This window comes from Protopterus annectens, chromosome 1.part0 (assembly GCF_019279795.1).
Source record: "Protopterus annectens isolate FY-2018-M chromosome 1.part0, PAN1.0, whole genome shotgun sequence".
NCBI classification, from domain to species: Eukaryota; Metazoa; Chordata; order Ceratodontiformes; family Protopteridae; genus Protopterus; species Protopterus annectens.
In genome coordinates, this window is record NC_056725.1 from 1,776,235,610 (window position 1) to 1,776,258,341 (window position 22,732).

The 22,732-nt window shown below is 38.0% G+C and overlaps 1 protein-coding gene across 2 annotated transcripts in view; it reads right to left on the reverse strand.

The window, feature by feature from the left end:
- The window catches only part of RPS6KA2 (ribosomal protein S6 kinase A2), a 2,145,504-nt gene that overhangs the window by 366,440 nt on the left and 1,756,332 nt on the right, over positions 1 to 22,732 (reverse strand). For both annotated transcript variants that reach the window (XM_044069491.1, XM_044069485.1), the window contains exon 15: positions 20,657 to 20,746. In XM_044069491.1, coding sequence (XP_043925426.1) covers positions 20,657 to 20,746 — 90 coding nt within the window. The remainder of the gene's footprint in view (positions 1 to 20,656; positions 20,747 to 22,732) is intronic.

The following is a 22,732-nucleotide window of genomic DNA, read 5'->3' on the forward strand; positions in this document are numbered from 1 at the left end:
AACTCTAAACTTGAGTGTCATAACACATAAACAATACAGGGATCGGTGGCAAACCACTCATCTGTCCCTGATTTTCTGGAACGGCCACAATTTTGACTCAAATTTTAGCTTCGTTCCTTTTAATCCCTCATAAAAACAGTGACTTTTGAAAAAAAAGGTGGTGGATTTCATGTAATAAATGATGACAACAATTAGATGTACAGACTTCTTTTACTTTAGAAAATGTATATTAATTTACATTCTCTTACTCTGTTAGAGTGACAAGTTAATAGAAGTAATATTTTAAAAGCATCCCTGATTGTCCCTAATTATTTCTGGATTTGTCCCTGATTCTATTGAGATTTGTCCGTAATTGTTTGAAAGCTATGATCAAGGATGGAGGGAGCCACTACACCCAAGGGATGACTCTGAACATGAGTGGCATATCAGCACCTACAGCAGCATGGGAGTTGGGTTGGGGGAAACTATAGCCTCCAGGAGCACTACAATTATGCCAAAATGGCACTTAAACTATAATGGGGATCAAGGGGTGGGGTGCACTAGCAGGGTTGCCAGATTACCAGACTCCCAGGTAGGGACAAAAAGTGAAGACCAAAAAAAAAAAAAAAGGTCTTCGACAAGGTAGCACAACTGAGCTCACTCAGTAGCATACAATAATACAAAGCAAAGCCCAAGTAAATGGTTTATACATACCATCACAGAAAGCAAAACACATTAGTAATACTACCAAGGGTACTACTATCTAATGCAAAATCAAGTTAACATACAATAATGCTATGTTATACAACAGTACTTCAGCGGAAAACTTTGATAGTATACTCACTAGGTGCCTTTTTTGAAGGTAAAGCTCTCTTCCCTGGTAGAAATGTTGATGCCATCATCACGATATACCCTCACAAAGGTGTCCTTCTTTAATACAAAAAATACGTGGTGCAGTAAAGTAAAGCCCAACTTAACTGTTAGACGCACTCGCTGTAGACGGTGTTTGCTTACTGGTTACCACGCTTTGCCTTTTATATCAACCGCGTCTGCACTAAACACGGAGCTTCTTGTGTTTAATGCATTGCAGTTCTGCATTCAACACAAGTAGCTCAGTGTTTAGCGATTTTTGATTGGCCCGTATACCGGCATACGGGACAATCAAAAATCGCTAAACACGGAGCTTCTCATGTTTAATGTGGAACACAAGAAGCTCCGTGTTTAGCAATTTTTGATTGGCCCGTATGCCAGGTATACGGGACAATAAAAAAAAAAAAAAACAAACAAAGCGGAGGTTGGCCGGGATTTAAACCGGTAGGGCGGGACTCGGGATCAGGCTGCTGATCTCGGGACAGTCCTGCCCAAATAGGGACGTCTGGCAACCCTGTGCACTAGCCACCAGAGAAACTATAAATTGCCATAATGGCACTTTAACTATTATGGGGATTGGGGGTTGGGGAGAAACACTAGGTTGAGGGAAGGTAGATAACTGAGAGACAGATTCAGAGATTGATGTGTGTGTGTGTGTGTGTGTGTGTGTGTGTGTGTGTGTGTGTGTGTGTGTGTGTGTGTGTGTGTGTGTGTGTGTGTATGTGTGTTTGAATGTATATTTATTATGTGTGGGAAAGTGACTACAGGTGGACTATCATTACCTTCACAAGCAGCAGTTAACTTCTGAGACATGCATATCAATGATGATCTGTACATCTCGGTAGTAACTGCATTTCAGAGACATGCAAATTAGCCAATAATGAGGTCTTTCATCATCACAGTTAACATGATTTTGAATCCCAAAATATCATATTGTGGTGTGGGTGCAAGGCCTTTTTAGTGCAAGCTGCATGGCTCACACTAGAACCATTCATGAATTCCCATCTGAGTCCTTTCCACAAGTAGCACATTAATGACACAGACCTCCTTTAAAAATGGTATATACTCATGTCATGAATCGGTAATGCCCCTACTCTATTATAAAACTACTCTCATACTATACTTGTGGATCTGAAATATAATGAAAATGACTCAACAAAAATAAACAATATACACTTTCAATTCATCTTCCACTGTTTTTTTAAGGAAGAAGAGATTATCAGATTTGTGTTAAATAAATGCTACAGTTCACAACAAATGCAAAATCAAAAATAAATAAGTAAATTTAAAAAAGATTATGGTGTATATCAAAGACGTATCAGAAACATGAGACTGAGAAGATACTGTAATACTTTCATTATATTTAAACCACTTTCAATTTCATTTAATTGCTGCATTAACATTTGTACATCTAAGTTTATGCCTCTGCTGAGCATCATCATCAGCCTGCAAATGATGAAGAACAGAGGTGAAGAGGCAGTTTTATGTTATCATCTTCCATCCATTAGATAAACAATTACACAGCAATGCTGAACACTAAGTGTCCACTTCAATTGCATTAGGTATTGCAGTCTGTCAGCATTTGTATGACTGAAGTGCGGCCATTTGCAGACTATTAACAGGAAGAGGAAATAAATTATCTGGAGTAGAGCTGATGGAATTTCTTTCAAATAGAATGAATCCAATGACAACAGAAACATCATTAGTGTTATCTAACCTGTACTCTGAATATGCTAGCAACAGACACTAGACTGTTGGACAGCAGGATGGAGGGCAGTTTGGTTAAACATCACCTCTACTTCATTGAGGGGACGGAAGAAGAATTATCCCAAATGTAGGAATTCCTTTGGCACTAAAGGGGTAACAAAAGTTGCCATAATATTTATATCCATGCAGTACCATTACGTAGGAACATGTGAACCAGAGAACAAAGGAGTGAGATGATTGAGGCTGTACATGACTGTATAGTGGAGATAAGCAGTGCGAGTGATGGATGAGTACAGTACATGGCTGTGTGCCAGGGATAAGGTGAGTGAGTGCCAGATGGGTACAGTACAGGTCTGCATATAGGGCATAAGGTTTGTAATTGACAGAGTGTGTGCAGTACATCTACATATGAGTAGAATGCATGTCTGTGTGTAAGATACAGGCTGTGTGGGCGATATATGAATACAGTATATGTGTGTGTGTGTGTGTGTGTGTGTGTGTGTGTGTGTGTGTGTTTGTGTGTGTGTGTGTGGGTAAGGTACAGGCTGTATGAATGACATATGAGTGCCATACATGTATGTGTGTAAAGTACAGGCTATGTTAATGACATATGAGTACAGTACATGTCTGTGTGTAAGGTACAAGCTGTGTGCATGGCATATGACTACCGTATATGCATGTGTGTGAGGTACAGGCTGTGTCAGTGACATATGAGCACAATACATGTCTGTATGTAAGGCATAGGCTGTGTGAGTGACATATGAATACAGTACAAGTCTGTGTGTAGGGGATAGATTATGTGAGTGGTTTAATGAATACAGTACAAGTCTGTGTGTAGGGGACAGATTATGTGAGTGGTTTAATGAATACAGTACAAGTCTGTGTGAAGGGGATAGATTATGTGAGTGGTTTAATGAATACAGTACAAGTCTGTGTGTAGGGGATAGATTATGTGAGTGGTTTAATGAATACAGTACAAGTCTGTGTGTAGGGGATAGATTATGTGAGTGGTTTAATGAATACAGTACAAGTCTGTGTGTAGGGGATAGATTATGTGAGTGGTTTAATGAATACAGTACAAGTCTGTGTGTAGGGGATAGATTATGTGAGTGGTTTAATGAATACAGTACACTTCTGTGTGTAGGGGATAGATTATGTGAGTGGTTTAATGAATACAGTACACTTCTGTGTGTAGGGGATAGATTATGTGAGTGGTTTAATGAATACAGTACAAGTCTGTGTGTAGGGGATAGATTATGTGAGTGGTTTAATGAATACAGTACAAGTCTGTGTGTAGGGGATAGATTATGTGAGTGGTTTAATGAATACAGTACAAGTCTGTGTGTAGGTGATAGATTATGTGAGTGGTTTAATGAATACAGTACAAGTCTGTGTGTAGGGGATAGATTATGTGAGTGGTTTAATGAATACAGTACAAGTCTGTGTGTAGGGATAGATTATGTGAGTGGTTTAATGAATACAGTACAAGTCTGTGTGTAGGGATAGATTATGTGAGTGGTTTAATGAATACAGTACAAGTCTGTGTGTAGGGGATAGATTATGTGAGTGGTTTAATGAATACAGTACAAGTCTGTGTGTAGGGGATAGATTATGTGAGTGGTTTAATGAATACAGTACAAGTCTGTGTGTAGGGGATTGATTATGTGAGTGGTTTAATGAATACAGTACAAGTCTGTGTGTAGGGGATAGATTATGTGAGTGGTTTAATGAATACAGTACAAGTCTGTGTGTAGGGATAGATTATGTGAGTGGTTTAATGAATACAGTACAAGTCTGTGTGTAGGGGATAGATTATGTGAGTGGTTTAATGAATACAGTACAAGTCTGTGTGTAGGGGATAGATTATGTGAGTGGTTTAATGAATACAGTACAAGTCTGTGTGTAGGGGATAGATTATGTGAGTGGTTTAATGAATACAGTACAAGTCTGTGTGTAGGGGATAAGCTGTGATATATACTTGATAAATGTAGTAGATGTCTGTGTATATGGGATTAGCTTTATGAGTGACATGATAAGTACAATTCATTTCTTTGTATAGGGCTAAGCTGGGAAATAGGGGGTGATGGGGTTAGTGACAAAACTTGCCTATATGTAGGGATTAAGATGTGTGAATGATGTAAGTGTGTACAGTACAGTACAGACTGGTGTGTAGCAGATAATCTTTGTGAAATACAGGGTGAATACGGTACATCTGTTTGTAGAAGATAAGCTGTATGAGTGACATAGTGAGTAGATTACATGTCTTGTGTAGCATATAAGTGTCTGAGTTACATTATGAGTACAACACAGAAAGTAATGTCTCTATAATGAAAGCAGGGTATGACATTATAAACAAGCCAATTGCACTTTGGATGCTTAACCCATGGTGGTTGGTGTCATGAGATGTACAAACAGAACATCTAGTCTATCTATCTAACAAATCCAGTTTTGCAATCTGTCTTTTACCAACTACCACCCCGTCCCTCTCCCACGTAATCCACATTTCTTGAATTCTTAGTGGTATAATAGACAATAATGCAGCAAGACAAGGAGTTCCCTGCTCCGACAACTATTTCACCTTCAACTTCTCATTATGTTATCTTTTTCCTTCCTCTTTTCTCTGTCTGATCAGCTATTGCTGTAGAACTCACTATCTGTCCAGCTGCTTTATCCCTCTCCTTCTGTATTCTAGACAATATGGTTCTAGCATGTCCAGCTGCTCTACAGAAGTTAGCCATGGGGGTGGCATCTTCTCATATAGTAGCCACTGGAACCACTTCATCATTTTAGTAACACTCCCATTTACACTTATGAACAGTATAAGACTTTTCTTCTCTCCTCTATTCTTTTAGTAGAAGTCTCTAGTTTTCAGGAAAGATTTACTATTCTACAAGAAGGGAAAGCATTTGTACTTGTTTACAACCACTGCAGCGTGCAGTAGCATTCTGTTAACTTGTTGGCTCTGTGGAGGATATGGTTGATGCCTTAACTATGGCTCAGACATCACAGGCTTGACAAATGGCCAGGCACCAGACGGGCCAATGTAGGAAGGACAGTCGAAGCCTGGTCACCTCTCTCAGGGGTGGCGAAAAGGGATGATATGCTACTGAGGCTCAATATTATCTCTTCCTGTGAGATGAAACGCTGGCAGGAACATCACAGTGGAGGAAGGGCAATCACCATGGTACCCCTACATGCAGTTATATGTTAAAGCCAGCATATCAAGGGGGTAGGGACCACAACACTTGCTCACTCCAACCTAAACATCTGGCCAAAGTATTATCTCTTACTAACTGCTCCACTTCTTGTCATGGGGAAACAAAGCTGGTCTAGTCATGATGCTATTTCCATTTGGAAAGATAGAATCTGTCCAGTGATGGGACATGTTAGGCTATGTCCCAATATGCAGTGGTCCTGGGAAGGTTGGAAGCTATGGAACAACTAAGGATGTCTGAAGTCAGCAATGGCTGACCTGTGCAGTTAGAAGGGCCTAGTGTGGGAAATTAGGGTAAATATAAAAAAAATCACAAACATCAGCTAATGTTTGCACTGGGCTTTTGCCAATACTCATACTTTATTTCCAAATATTAGCCACCACACAGCATCACCTGATAGTTATTTTATTTAAATCCAGCTTCCAGATATGTGTCTATGTAATCATGTCCATTCTGTCCAAATATATATTGACAACTCTTCTGAAAAGCACCCCAGTCTTTGTATCATATGTAAATATATTTGACATACTGCCAACTCCAACACATATACATCTGAAATAAAAAATACAAAAATCACTGGAAGCAGCACTGAGCCTTACAGCATTTTAATAATGAGTCCTCCTTGCTGTACGGATCTTACTATAGATGATCTGTGAATCAAACCCTTCATCCTGTATTCAGTCAGTTTAGTTACCGTATTTCCTACCCCAATCCCCTAATCTTTATCTTACAACTTCCTGTACAGTATGGAATCAAAAGTTTTAGTGAAATCAAAATGCACCCCAATCGCCTCTATCCTACACTCTATTCATTGAATCAAAATACTGAAGCCATTTTGGATTTTTAATGTTGTCACTTCCTGTGATTCAGAATGAATCTTGTTTATGACATACCATAACTTAAGATACATGTATGTGAGATAATAAAGACCCTTTAGAGAACTTCTTCACATCATGCTGTCTGCCTGTGCCATGATTAAGTTAGTCTGACTTGTGAATGGAATAACAATAGCCATTGCTCAGCATTCTGGGTAGAATCACTGATTAAGCACACAGCAAGGCTTTATGAATAGTGATGTGCATGCAGTACATTCCCCTGATATAATATTTATTTTCTGGGATATTTTTGCCTTGGTCCTCCTCAAACTACTGAACTATCCCTTCTGGCCAGTCTAAAGACCTGTTCATTCCCTGTGGGTGAGAGCCTATGCCTCATTTATTTTCTGTGGTAAAGGTTTGAGTGCAGCAGGAGTAATGTTATCAACTGTGAAGAGGGAGAAGGTTTTTCTCTATGTCCTAGCTCCTTCCCTGCACATGCTCAGTGGCATCCAAAGGGATGGTATTCAACTGGCACCTGAAATTCATTTTCAAACCTTTTTGTGTGACGTGGTCAAGTAGCTCTGCTGCCTGAAGACTACACTTTTGTACACCCTTTAGTCCTTACTGAGGATTCTACCACGTACAGTATATCTCAAGCTCATGCTCCCACCCCTCTTCCTAAAGTGAGGCAAACAGACTAAGCCTCACCATTCCTCTGCCACCCCCCCTGACTCCAACTCAAATAGGTGCCTGACTTACTAATACAACTCAGATGAATTGGGTCTTAGTTAGGGAATTATCCTTCTATGCTAATGGAGCTCTGCAACATATAGTAATGCTCATGTTCAGGAAGCCCTACCTCATTGTAATATCACGTAGTGCTTATTGTCTAGCATCTCTCCTCACCCCACACACACACCCAACCTGCTAAATTAGCCCACACTGTCTAGGGTCTCACCTTCCCTGTAATACAAACAGTAATGCTCATTCCTCTCTCCTTATTTCTTATAAAGCATATAAAAAGGCATATTGTCTAAAGCCCTCTTATAACCTTTTGTGCACCATACTTGAGTACTTCATAGAGAAACAATGCCAAAGTACACACACACACACACACACACACACACACACACATATATATATATATATATATATATATATATATATATATAGATACAGTTTTTATTATTTTTATACATTTCAGTATGTGACTTGATTTTATTTTTATTGTGGTTATTAAATTGTGTTTTACACTACTTCAGCTTGGTAGACACACACAGTTTGTTTTTACTTCTATTAATTGCTCTTCTACTGTGTGTTCTTTGGCAGCCTATCAGGCTTATTATTTGGATTGTATACATTTTGCTACGCAACAGCTGCACATGGCTGAGGGCTGTGGAGGTAGAGTTCCTGAGCTAGTACTGGATTATCATCTGAAAAGGCCTTCAAACAAGGATTTAACATATTGTAAGAAACTTTTAATTATTACTACTAACCCTTTGCTTTGGCTGAACTTTTTCGAGATAGAAGCACTGACGGAATATCAACCAGAAGATATGGAAGTCTTCCTTTAAAAGTTAAGGGAATTGGAACATGCAGTTCTGAAACTGAAAAGACAACAGTGAAAATGCCTCCATTTGGATGCTTCTCTACATTATAAGATTATTCTGAGTGGATTGAGGGTTCTTTTGATGCCGACTTATAGAGATGCACATCCGAATCTTTTAAAGAAATGGCAAGCCCTAAATTTGGAATTGAGTTTCAACTATATGCGGCTCCTTATACAGTACTTTGAACCTATTGAGAAGAAACTGGTTCTAATGGTTGAGAGGTTGAGCAGGCGACAGAATCTACTTTTACTGACTCTAAGTATTCCATGAAGCTTGAAGACATGTATTTAGACATAGATGCATATGATTTCAAATTGGAATCCATTAAATCAACAAAACTGGCACGTGATCATAAAGATTTTATAAATGGCCATATTTCTGTATGGCCAAAAACAACTACAAATTTTAAGAGAGAACAAACCACAGTGGCAGAAAATGTACATTTTGGACAAAGAGATGGCATTGATGATATTTCACAGCTGTCACCTAATATAACGAATGATGACAGGAATCCAACTGAAACATTGATCAATGCCACAACTTCCCTACCAGTGAAAGAACAAGTAAAAGAGTTGGGGGCAAGACCAAAGGAGAAATTTTTTGTTTCTTCAGAGGTTGCCACTGAAAATAGCATTACCGAAACAGAAAGAACAAGGTTAACAAGCAGAGGAAGAAGAAAGAGAAGACTATCTATGGATCATGTACAGCAAAACAACAGATGACAGCTGAAGTGAACAACTTGGTTATAAATACATTGACTATGAGATTAAGAGATGATTAATATACCCTTCTTAATAAAGGTCTGATGTTTATTCCATCTATTTCTTCGAAATTTACATATATATATATATATATATATATATATATATATATATATATATCACACACACACACACACACACACACACACACACACACACACACACACACACACACACACACACACACACACACACACACACACACACACACATAAATACATATACATATACACACAGTAGTGTGTGTATGTGTGTGTGTGTGTGTGTGTGTGTGTGTGTGTGTGTGTGTGTTCTCAAACTTAATGCAGAGGATTATGACTCTGAGCTGTTAATGAGCTGCATTCTGTCGTGAAGGATACAGGGTTTTATTCTTTCCACCTCCAATTGCATACTCAGTGATTTTGCACAAATCTCTTTTCCAGACAGAGCTTTGGGGTCATCCCTGATAAGGGACACTTGTGTCTAGTAGGTCAACTTGGACAACAGATGTATAAAATAAAATAAGTACTTTAAATAAAATATTCATACTTCTGGGTGTTTACCTTCAGGCTTAAAGAGAAGACAAGAAACTGTATGTTCACAATTAATGCCCCCTTTCCTCTGTAATAGTGTGTTTGGGAAACAAAGGAATTTATTTGTGCTAGAAACAGGGGCCAGGAAGCATTTGCTGCTGAACTGCTGTTCATGGGTTCATAGGTAAGTACCAGGCTAGCTGCCCTTGCGGGACATTTTAAGCCTAACCAGTTTCCCTTTTTGTCTTTTTGTACTCTATAATAAACAGCTCAGGTTACTCTGCCATGCCAGCTCTCTTATTAATTAACTGCGTTTTAAACATTTCTTTTTGATATAGAGGGGAGAAAAATATCATAGTGTAAAAAGTATACTTACAGAAGTGGTTTCGTATATATCTTGGAGGAAGTTTGTTGAGAAACCCTTATCGAATTTTATTGTGATATCTACAAAATCAATGATGCTATCTGAAACTTTATGAGTAAGAGAAAATAATCTGTACTGGAATTCAGTGCAATCATAAAAGAAATCAATGTTTCTTTTTTCTTTCCAGATAAAAATGCTGTTAAAAATCAGTTAATGAGACTCTTGAGACTTAATGCCATCAATTTTCAGTTTGAAAAAAAAATCAATAGCTTGTTAGAAGTGTGCAATAAGAAGCCGTAAAGAAACTTAGCTGAATGAACTGGTTGAATGCATTAAAAAAAGACACGCATTTCTTATACTGGCCAAAAATGACCTTTTAGCCTTATACTTGACAAATAATATTGACAAAGATAGTATTAAAAGAATATTTAATAAGTGAAAATTTGTTGTGGGTAATTTGACCCTTAAAAAGTCTTTTGCAGCAATGCTGTATTTGTCAACAGGAGAGGTAGTACATTAAAAAAAAACACTAACTTGAGGTTCCAAAAGCACCAGCTATTTCCAGCAGAACTAAGGGGATGTTCCTACTGCCCACACAGTTATGAAGATCTGAACACAGATTTACCACATTTGGTCTGAGTACTGACTAGTGAAGCATATTATTCTTGTAATAACAACTATGTAGTTTATACTGACATTTTCTCACTTTTTCATTCATTTATTTTGGGTCAACTACAAGTGCTCACAAGCCATTAGCTTCAGCACTTCCCTGTTGTCACTCACTTGTATTGGCAAGTGCCTTAACTGCCACCACCCTGATTGCCATGCACTACCACTAAGATAACTATCCCTCCCAGAACCCTGACCTGAACCATAAAAACAACTCCCCTTAGCTCCCTAACTATAATTTTGCACCAACTCTCTTTCACTCCCTAACCCTAACTCTAAGCCAACTCCTGATAACTCCCTAATCCTAACTCCCAATTCTTCCCACACCTAAAATCCCCCTCCCTCTGACCTTCCCCACTTACCAGTTGCACAATGAGACCTTGATGGCATCCAACTGCTGTGGCAGCGGCATCCCTGAACTTGCATTCCGGTTCAAGCTACAGCCTGGTCAGGTGCACAGACATGGAAATAGCCACTCAGGCCCATGGCTTCAAGCTCCTGTGGCCTGAGCAGCTGTAAGGGTCCCATCTAATCATTGTTGGTAAAATAAAAAAGAAAACCGTCAGATGATTTATAAACATTTATATGTAACTGACAAAAACAGAAGGTAGTAATGCTCAGTTTAAATATACTCACTATGTTCTAGATGTAAAAGATTTCTGTTTCGAGTAACAAAGTTAACTTAGGCACAAGGGTTGGTGATGTTAGTACTACACTGGAATATAAAAAAACACGGCAATTGCATTTTAAATGACAATCATTTTCTAGGTTTAAATGATTACATCAACATTAAAAGTGCATTGAAACTATACCCATTATGTTGAATTCATTTTACCAAATTGTTATTATTTATTTACTAATGTTTGTTTACTGGGAAAGCCTGACTGGGCAATAACTCATTTTCAGTGAAGGCCTGGGAGAAAAGCTGCAAAATATTACATAAATTCAAAAATAACCGACTATGCAAATATTAACATTTGATATGGATTATCATTTATATAAGCAAAATATAAAATAATAGAGTTGTAAAGGCTCTTATTTACACAGTTATACTACAATATACTACAAAAAACTACATCTTAACGCATGAAACAGTAAGATTGTCTAATAAGAGAGCTATGCTTAATTTGTATATATTACAAAAGGTGAGGAGACGGCTGTAAGCACATGTGAGATAACTGGGGAAAGCAAAAGAATTCAAAAGAGATGAGACAGACAGTGGTTCGTTGAGAATAGATTAGAGGTGAGAGAGTGAGCAAAAATTGAGTTAGTAAAGAAAAGAATGTGTACATACAGGAGAAAAAAAGAAAAAATATATAAATAAAGTTAGTAGAGAAAGAGAGATTTACAAATGACAAATGCACATTTGAAGGATATGTACTTTGGTAGCAAAGCAAATGAGCAACACTTTCAGTAATGGAACAAGAGATGGTAGTAGGTAGAGGAGAGAGATAGTATGCCAGAGAAATGAAAAAGGATTACATCTGGAGTAAGTAAAGGTAGAGGATGACTGCAAGAAAGTGGGGTGAGAGATAAAACTGTGGTTACAAAATGAAGGTGGTGTGAAAAAGAAAAGTGGATTATAGGATGGGTCTATCATGATCAGAGCCAGGAATTAGTTAGAAATGTTTTAAAGACGTTTTGAACATGTGGAGGTTGGCTGATGGCCTGATGGAGCGAGTTCCAGATTATTGCTACCATGTTAGAGTATAGGGAGTGTCCCAAAAAATGTTCTGCTGTGTGTACGAGACAAAGTAATCTTAAAGGACGTTATGGAGTGTAATTTTGGAGAATTGTACTAAGAGCTGGGCAGGCTGAAGGATTTTTTATTTTTATTTTTTGTGCTGAGATTAAATGCAAATATATAACATGGAGAGGTAGTTCTAACCAGTTTATTTGTTTGGGACTTTCTCCAGCGGGTCCTGACATTTGGAATAGTTATGATTCATAGCTTTGCTGATAGTGTCTAAGAAGGATACAAGGACAGTGGTAGTACTATGTGCTGAGTAGAAGTCATGTGATGTAGGTGTAAAGAGTTGTTGATGAAGGAGTTATTGAAGAAGATGCTTGTGAATACTTTTTTTCCAATATTTATGAGAGAGGGATAGGATGGCAAAAGGGTCTGAAGATGGATATTTCTGTTGAGGTCTCCCCTTTATGTACTGGGGTTATATGTGCTTTTTTTTCTAATAGGAAACAACATAGGTTTCTTGCATTGGCCAATTTATAAGGACTGATACCGAGTATGCTATAACATTGGCTGCCATCCTGAGAAATTGAGATGGGAAGTTATCAGGTTATGGTAAGTTTAGTTTGAGATTGTGAAGTAATTATTTATATATGAAGTAAAGACATTTTAAGCTGAAAGGTATTGTAGTAGTGGGGGGGGGTGAGTCAGGGTTGGGGTATTATGGATGTTAGGGCTGGTTTTGGTAAGAGCAGTTATGCTGCCTATGAAGTAGGTATTAAACTGGCAAGCAATTCCAAACGCGGAAAGGTTTGATGAAGGATATAGATTTTTTTGTCCCTGGATAGATTAAGCTTTTGATGGAGGACCATCATTTTTAAGGATTATGTTTATGGCAGTTCTGTAGATAATTGTAATGCTGGTTTTTTGTTACTGCTTATCTGTTTTGCAAGGTTTCAAAGCTCTCTAAACTACTGCAGATGTTTTGGTGCTTTGTTCATTCACCATTTTCCCAGGCCTCAGCCCTGTTATATATAAGATTTTTAGTACTGTTAGACAGCAAGGGAGGCAGGGGTGGTTTAACTCTTTTCTAAGGAGTGTTAAGTTATTTAGAATATGTAAGAATTTTGTATCGAAAGTGAGGACTGCTTCATCCAGCAGGATGATTTTTCATAAGAACAGCTAATGGATTCTAGTGTTGATGTGAAGGTATCCGGGTTAAAATGAGTGAGACTTTGGGTCCACTTGTAGTTGTGCTGTTTAACATGATGGGTGATTAATCTGTGAGTGTTAGTGGGAAGATGATTGGTAAGGGACTCTACAAGGATTCCCGAGACGGTGTATTTCTGAGAGTCAGAGACCGTTATCCAGTTTAGGCTAGAGCTCTTGTCATAAGTTGTATATCTAGTGGATGAGGTGATTAGCTGTGGAAGGCCATGTAGGTTAATAGTAGAATTGGGAAAGTTGGATGCAGTGTTTTGCTAGTCAATATTTATGTCTCCTAATATAATTTTTTCATTAGGAATGGTACTGGATATCCAGTGTAGGATATCTTTCAACGTGTTTCTTTTTTACAAGAGGTATATATAGAGCAATGATGTAAAACTGTTTTTTTTCCTGTTTATTTTGAATTATGTAATGTGTATTTTGGTTTTGTGGAATGTGGGTTTTTTGTTGTTGAAATTATTTAGTTAATTTAAGCTGGAGTAAAAGATGGCTATATCCCCAGATTTCTTATGGTTCAATCTGTTCTTATGATGCTATACTCATGCCAAAGTACTTCAATGTCTTTTATGTTGGGCTTTAGCCAGGTTTTGGTAATTGCCAGAATGTCTGGAGTTTATTGGGCTATCGATGCATGGAGTTCTGTGATTTGTTACATATACTGGATGTTTAATGAGACTATGTTTAGTTTTTGTGTTTTGGGTGAAGAAAAGGGATGCTTTAGAATTTGGGTATGAGATGATGTTCTAGTTGTGTTATGGTGATTAACATGACCTGGATTTGGGTGGATGTCTTTTACAACAGTATAGATAAGACAGGGGTGACCTTTTTGAGGTAAGTTTTATTTTAGCTTTACGGTTTGGATGGGTCTGATGAAATTCAATAATTCTAAATTCATAGTATAGATTGATAGAGTCTTTGAAGCAGAAAGGTGTGATTTGGAAACAGCATCTGTGTTTAGCTGCATGTCTGTTGGAGGGTGAGCAGATTCTAGGTGTGACTGTTGTATGGTAGTATGTAAAGAGACACAGGAGAGAGAAAAATACAGATAGAGTTAAGTAGAGCATGTTTGCAACACAGACAAAAAGGATAGAATAGGTATATAAAAAGAGTGATTACCAAGGGGGGTTAGAACGAGAGATGCAACAAGTGATGAACAGTGGGACAAGCTGTGTAGGGCTGGTAGTGTAGGGCTATGCAGTATGTCTAAGAACACTATGTGTAAGTGTGTTTGGGTGGAGGAAGAGAAGGTGTCAGACAATTGGAGAGTACAGGAGGGGTTATGTAGATGAGTGTGGAATTTTACTACAGGTATTAATGGTGTTATGTGTTTGTGATGTGGGAGGGGAAAGTAGAGTATGTGGGGGTGGGAGGTGATTGGTAGAGTTGCTAAAGGGACATAGGAGAGTTGATTGGTAGAATGTATAGGTGAAGAAAGAGATGAATGGTTATGTTTTAAGTGGAGGGATGGAAGTGGTTAGTTTGGTGGGTGGGTAGTACAGTTTCGGTTTGAATGAAACAAAAGAAAAGAGGTGAGTAGGAATTAGGGGTATGGTAGGAGAGAACACAGAGCCCAAGAAGAGTGAAGATGAATGGAATAGGTTCAAATCTCAAGAAACAGAATGCCTGCCAACAGCAATTAGTTTAGATGCAGTATCTATGAGATGCTGGTAAGCTTATGCTATAATTCAATAACTAGTGCCTTTCTAAGCTACATTACTAAAAAGAGAGAGAAATGGGTGATGGTGTTCAGCGAAAAATAAACACAGTAGAATATAGAAAGCATGCCCAGAATGCATACAGTAGAGATTTGGTGTCAAAAATAGGACTAAAGGTAGACATTTACTTTTTATGTGCATCACTGTCAGGGAAGTTTGACAAATGCTTGTAGTTTTTGAGATGGCATAAATCATATGATAACAAAGAAGGTATTTAAATGTTTCCCAATGGATGTGATTTGTTCTAATTAAGTCTTTGTTATGGAAATGATGAAAGTTTTTAACTTTCAATAAAATCTGCTCAGCTGTTGCTAGGTCTGCTGTTTGGTTATTTGCCACCTGGCACAATCAAACATCAGGTTTGCCCCTACAGGCAACAATGGGAATTATTGAGCAGATGTACAGCAGTGTGCTAAGACAGTCTGCTGTCACATAGTCTGAATGGAGCTGCTAGGTGCATTTCATGGCCTTCATGATGCTGCTAGTTACATGAAGACATGGACACCAGCCATTGTGCAGTGATGTTTATGGTAAGGACTGTAATGGAACACAGTGCCGCAGTGAACATCAGGCTAAACAGAATTGCTAGTCCTTTCATATCTGCCCAGACTATCAGTGCCATGGTAGAGTTCAGGTAAAGAGCAGCTGTTTGTGTAGGCTGTTGCAGGGGCATGCTCAGCAGCTATGTCTGGAAATAACAGAAAAGTTGGTACCCCTCACCATGGGTGAACATAACTATCTAGCACCGAGACTGGCACCTGTCATAAAAGGTCATTGTCTACATTTGTATACTAGGCTATCAGCCAGCAAAGAACAGCAGGGTGAGGCCTCAAAGCAGAACACCATCCACGCAAGAGGAGTCATTGGGGCCTGCCTACTCTCAGTGATAAAGTAACACTAGAACGTTGGCACTCAGTGACTCCCTATTTATGTCACAGGAGGAAATAATTCCTAACATCATCTATGCTTCTAGCAATTCCACCTCAATATTCTGCTCCAGTAATGTGTCCCGCATTCATTTCCTGTTATGAGTTTTGTATCACTATGTCCCTTGATCTTTGTGCATCTGCTGCCCCGTATCCATACCTTCCTCAGTATATCCTCAGTTTTCAGTTTGCATTGACAGTCTTGTATTACTGCATCCCTGGATACCCTGTACCAATGAAATCTTTTATGACCCACATCATCCTGTCTCCCTTGTAGTGTTGAGTTAACATCTGATGCACACAGTGAAACCAGACCATGTACTTAGGAGCAAAGCTTTACAGGAACACTGCATTTATCACGTTTACTGTTTTGCGATATACACACCATGGCCCAATGTTGTTAACTATATGCTACTGCCTTGCCAGTGCTGCTGTGTATTGCACTCACTGCTTATTGGCTCTCACTGTATGCAACTCATCCTTCTTCTGATAACTGTCATTAGCCTTACCTGCTGTTACTGGGAGGTGTAATATAGTCACACAATCAACAGGTGTAGCTGCTCTCAAGAGTCATTTTAAGGAACACATCATCAACCACAGACCTTTTGCTGGTTGTAATGGGCGTGTATTGCAGGGAATCTTCTGATGTAAAAGAGCATCATCAAACCTATGCCTTCAGTAGCCAAATCACACTGGCTATGATATTCCATGTCCTGACAGGAGCAGAACTGAAATTCTTCTGAGAAAGAGTATCAGGGTTGCACATTAGGGTCATGAGTCAAGGTTCAATGTGGTAGCCAACATCACCTACAAAGCCTAACACAATTTTTTTGTGGGTGGAGACTGGCTGCATGCATAATGTGTGCGGGTAACCAGACGTATCCAGAACAAGCCAAAGTTGCCCAGTAAAAAATATAATACAAAAGCCATGATAAACCAGGCATCCACCAGAGCTGTTGTTCTTAAAATTTTATTACAAAAACAAAGGATAAGCGCTTTCACACAGTGTGCTTCATCAGATCCACAAACTTAAAATGAATCAAAACCATTAAATAGTAAAAACACATAATAGGCCGCCAGTTATCAAAACCGTTCAATTACTGATGTATACTGTGTCTCTTAAGGATTGGTTTTAAATGCACAGATGCATTGATACCTGGCAGCTTATCTGCCTGCAGCTTAACTATCCATTTAGTCTCTGCAGTTTCAAGTTTATTGTTGTAATCACCCCCCCCCTTTATTCATATGTACAAGTTGTAAAACAATAAACTCAAAGCTATTTCCAGATAGTGCAGAAACATGCTTAGCCAAGGCTTTAAATAAATTGTTACGTCTAATGTCACCTAAATGCTCCAGAATCCTTTCTTTCAGCATTCTAACTGTTTTTCCCAAATAAAATGAGGTGCAGTTTCTACACTTAGCTAAATAAATCAAGCCCTGAGATCTGCAGTTTGCATAAAACCTTGGTGTAAAGAAAAAATCATTAGTAGGATGTTGAAAAACAGCTGTTGTCGAAATATGACAGCAGGCTTTGCAAGATCTACAAGGGAAAGTACCTTTACAATCAGATACTCTAGAAGATGTAATTGTGGATTTGTAACAAAGCAGCCACTTGAGTGATAAATAATGTGTGCGGGTGTTAGCATGCATTTTACACACTCTGCCATCACTTAATAATTGGATGACACTTTGGGAAATAATCACCATGCAGGAAACAAACAGAGAGATCCAAAGTATGCCAAATATGGGAATAATGAGCACTAGCAGGATGCCGCACACACTCCCACATACACACACACACACACACACACACACACACACACACACACACACACACACACACACACACACACACACACAAAATGGTAATGTTCTCTTGTGCTTTGCAGACTATATCAGACTACATGTTAAAGGTATATTTCTGAAGCTGTGAACCAGAAGGAACCTTTACCTCAGGAAAGTGGATGATACTGTAGAAGCATGCATAGTGCTGTCTCTTTCCTATCTGGTTTTGCAAAACTGTATGTTTTCACTAACATATTGCAGCATGACATCAAGGAACGTATTGAGTACTGATATGACAGAAGTGTGGGAAGTACCCAGTGTGTCTCCAGTTGGTTGCTTAAAGGTCCCTGCAGTTTGGAGAGTAAGTATTATACATACTATGGTATCCTCATGTACAGGAAGAGCATGTGTTCCTTGAGGTTCAGCAGTGGATGAAGTACATGGACCAAGCTACAGATGAAAACCATGTTCACTCTATAATGACCCTCAACATGGTCTTCAGTGAGGACGTGGTAGGGCAGATGCTACTGATAATGGTTACAAGAGCTACATCTGTAAAGATGAACAACTTGGTCAGCACAGCTGACATCTAGAGCAATATAGTGTTGTTCAACTCAAACTGCTACAATTGTTAATATATCTGCCAGCTATTGCTCGTATAGTTTTCAAAATTATTTTTTTCTTTATATAGATAGCATCATGCAATCAAACTTCAAAATGACAGCACTGATGTCTATGAATCATGGCTTTGTCATCAGACTCATTTACATATTGTTCTTCATTCACTTTTCAGCTTGTTGTCATTTACATCTTTTTATGACTTATTTACATGAAATGAATACTGCACTGAACAAAATCTTATGCACGTGTGCAACTAAATTCTAGGAATCAGAGCGATTCTACATGTTGTTAAGAAAAGTGAAAAATTCCTAGCATATTATGCAACTTGTCTGTAAATTCCAGCAAAGTTCTTCATTCATTCACTTATGTAAGTCATTAATATGCACATATCACAACCTTAAGTTGTTGAAAAATCATTTAATAACATAATTTCAATAAATCAGTTATATGTATCAAGAACTTTACATTAAATGGTCCAGCAGAACTACTGACCAGTTTGTAAAGGCTGTTGCACTGCTTCAGAATAGATTAATGCATATAGTTTGCTCCGCACAAAGTGTTTTCACAGCATAATCATTCATTTGTACCTTTCATTGCCAAAAACACCTCTTATATGGTCTGATTCCATTGTTCAGACTTACATATGCTACCACCTTCTGTGTTCACACAAAGTATCAAGGTTTAATCTTGCTTGTGTCATTTTATTCTACTTTTGTTTCTTCATGTCACTCTTCTATATTGTTTGTCAGTCTACAACATTAAATGCTGGAAAAAGGGGCAAACAATGACTACGTAAAAAACAAATGTGCTTCTTGGTAAATTCACACTATAAGTTCCATACTCGATTAAAAATGACACATGGTAAAGTAAAAACAAAAGAATGGAAAACTAATAACAATAGATTAAGCGCTTTCATCCCTTTCAGTGTTTGGGACTTCTTCAGAACAATCAGTTACTTCAAACACTACTTCTTTTATACTAAAAACGAACAACAATTTAAATCAATTAAAAACAATTACAAACCATTAAGCAATCAATGTACTGTTTTGCCATACATCTTAAAAATCAAAACTACTCCTGTACCAACATTTAACAATGTGCAACAATGCAAGATGTACTAATACAGGAGAAGTTTTGATATTGTATTTTGTATTATTTGTAATTGTTTTTAATTGATTTAAATTGTTTGTTTCTAGTATAAAAGAAGCAGTGTTTGATGTCTTTGGGTCAGAAAATGTCACTGTGTTAAATGCTGAAAACATTTTGAAGGGGTTACCTAGCTAATAAAATGGTATAAATAAAGAAGTAATACAAAATACTGGCAGTCTAAACCCTACTGGTTTATATAGACTTTTCAAGATATTCTTCATATGGGACCAAACCCAAATGAGCAACCAGGAATAAGCATTAACAGATAACATCTCACTGTGACTAGAAATGAAACATTCTTAGACTATTCAGTTAAAACTAAATAACATTTGCCAAAAGGTTGCGTCATTTTACTGAAGACATTGTAATTAAAATCACTATCACTAAATAAAAATAAAGAACACTTTTAGTGACAGCTCTTTAAAAAGGAACCACATACCCATTTGTTTTCTAGTTCATTTTGACTATTCAGGCTTAATGGAATTTCTATTTAGATATGTGTTTCACTTCTGTTTTTACTGTACAATTATTTTTTGGTGTAGTAGACCATTGCAGTTATAGTGCAGGTGTAGAGATTTTACTTGCAATGTTCTCACACTTTTCCCATGCTTGTTGCAACCATAGAATGAAGTATATTTAAGTAAGGAAGTGTGAGTGAAGCCCCCCCCCATGGGGCAGAACAGAGTGGCTTGACCCCCTGTTAAAACAATGTGTTTGCTTTTTGTTGTGTTTTCAGTGAAAGTGGCTTTTAGTTTATTTGTTCTGTGAAAGTGACTTCAGTGATCTTACACGAAACCACAAAATACAAAATGTGGTAACAGCCATGTCATCTAAAGACACATGATAACAGTCATACCTAATAAGAACAAAATAAAGATGTAATCTAACATGTGGGAGTGCTGATCCAGTCCTCTGTAAGTAGTGATGAAATGCAGAATACTTAATCACTAGTTAATTAAATGGCTAGGCTATAACTCCAAAAGACTGAGCATGTCTAACGGGATTGTAACACTGTACAGGACAAATTGCAAGGTTACTTACATCCTTCAGAGTGATAATGTTCGGGTGCTGGCCATATCGTAGGAGAATCTCAATCTCTTCAGAAGGATCTCTTTTGCTCTTGTCGATTATCTTAAAAAAAAAAAGATTCATAAAAATGAAGTTCAACTTCTGTTTGTTTTATAACTAGTATTAGACAACGGTTCTATAAAATACTGAACTTTAGTGGAATACAAAAAGAAAAACTACCTTTTTTTCAACACAGCTTTAAGAATTTTAAAAAAGACATATTAAATTAAATGCATTCATAGCTCATAAGTATTATTGCATTTTTACATAGAATTTAAGGCATGAAACACGTAACTTGAAACAGAGGATGCACTCCTAACAAATGAAAGAAAAATCACGCATAAACTTCAAGGAATTTGCTTAACTATTAAACATGAAAAATACTGTCACATTCATTTAATGTTTTCCAGGTAACTGTACTGATAAAATTATATAACAACTTATAAGAAGTGCATAAATCATTACTAACATCCACACAACCATTACCATGATGCAGTCTCAGCAAAGGCCAAAATGCAGTCTCAGCAATATAACAAAAAAAAATAAAAAAATGTGTGTCAGGTGAGGGGAGAAACAAATGTTTATACATATCTAGGGCAATTAGATTTTGACTAAAAATGTGCCATTTTTTCCAGATGTCTATAGCTTTATGTACTTCAGAAATGTACTGGAAATGTCCTGGATTCTCATCTCTTCTCATTCTTATTCTATTATCTCTCTGTGATGAGCAGGTCTGCAGGGGGCTTATTTACCACAGGCATTAGGACTACTCAGCATATAGAACATTCTGAGGCTGCCACCCCTTCCTCTTTGTCCCACTGTGCACTGCTTCTTCTTGTCTCTTCTTGTTTCAGTTTTCTCACATGAATCCCCGTTGGATCATGTCAAAATGGATATATATCATGATAATTTCTCAATCAATTTTTGTCAGACAGAAAAACAGTGAAGAAATTGCTGAGATCTACTTTCAGCAAACAGTCCTGAATTTGTTTTTGAGATGGAGCCACCATGCTGCTGTCAATTGGACAAACAGTGTTAAATTAATTTGTTTAGAACTTGTGTTGCTCTTTGGTAGGTTTAGGCAGATTTTTGGGAATCATGGTTTCCCTGATCAGATGAGCTTGCAGTAAACAGGTTCTGACTCAGCAGGCATATGCACTGCCTGATCTGATTAGATGCAGTGCATGATATTTATAACTACAGAATCTGTCTAAAATGTAATGATGTTACTAGTGTCATAAGAACTACTTTTGGAAGAAAACAAAAGATATTGATGCAGGCCAAATCTGCATTGAGTTGAAGCTTATGATTTTCAATATCATGTTGACACTTATCAGTAGGACTAGTAAGGCTCCTTCCTTGACTGATGAATCTTCATTTTTTCCCTTCATCTGTAGCTCTTCCCCCTCCCCCACTCTGGTCTTCACTTCCCGTGAGACAGGCACTGGCTCTCCCTCATGATGCATTCTGATTTTTATAGCTGCAGCTATGCAATGGCTGGAGTATAAGACCATTGCAGGCATGTACCAACAGCTTATAATGACATCATTCACCAGGTGCTGCCAACTCTGACATCTGTCCATCTAGTACTGGTACAACAGCTGCCTGTATCACTGACATCTGTGGACCTAGAGCTTGGGGTTTCATGGCTGTGCTACAGATGCCTTACTACCAGATTTAATTTTAAAGGTGTCACTTTGACAGATGTCATTGTCACTGGCCTTATTGGGGCAGATGTCTGCCTCATAGCATCTACCTTACTGCTGCTGACATTTGCTCCAGTGCATTCTTAATTTGTACTAGGCATTGCTCATTTTCCTTCATATTTGAGTTAATATGTGCTTTCCTTTCCTGGCACTCCAGTTAATCTCTTCTATTTACTTTGTCAATGGCCCCTCCTCATGCTGACAGGCTGCAACCCCGCCCTCACAACCATCTGCTTCATCCATCTGTGCCCTCCATATAAGCAGATGTCCTTGGTTTCAGTCTCCATAGAACCAAAAAAAAAAAATGCAGAGAAAACATCTGATGGAAGCTGTTATAGGATTA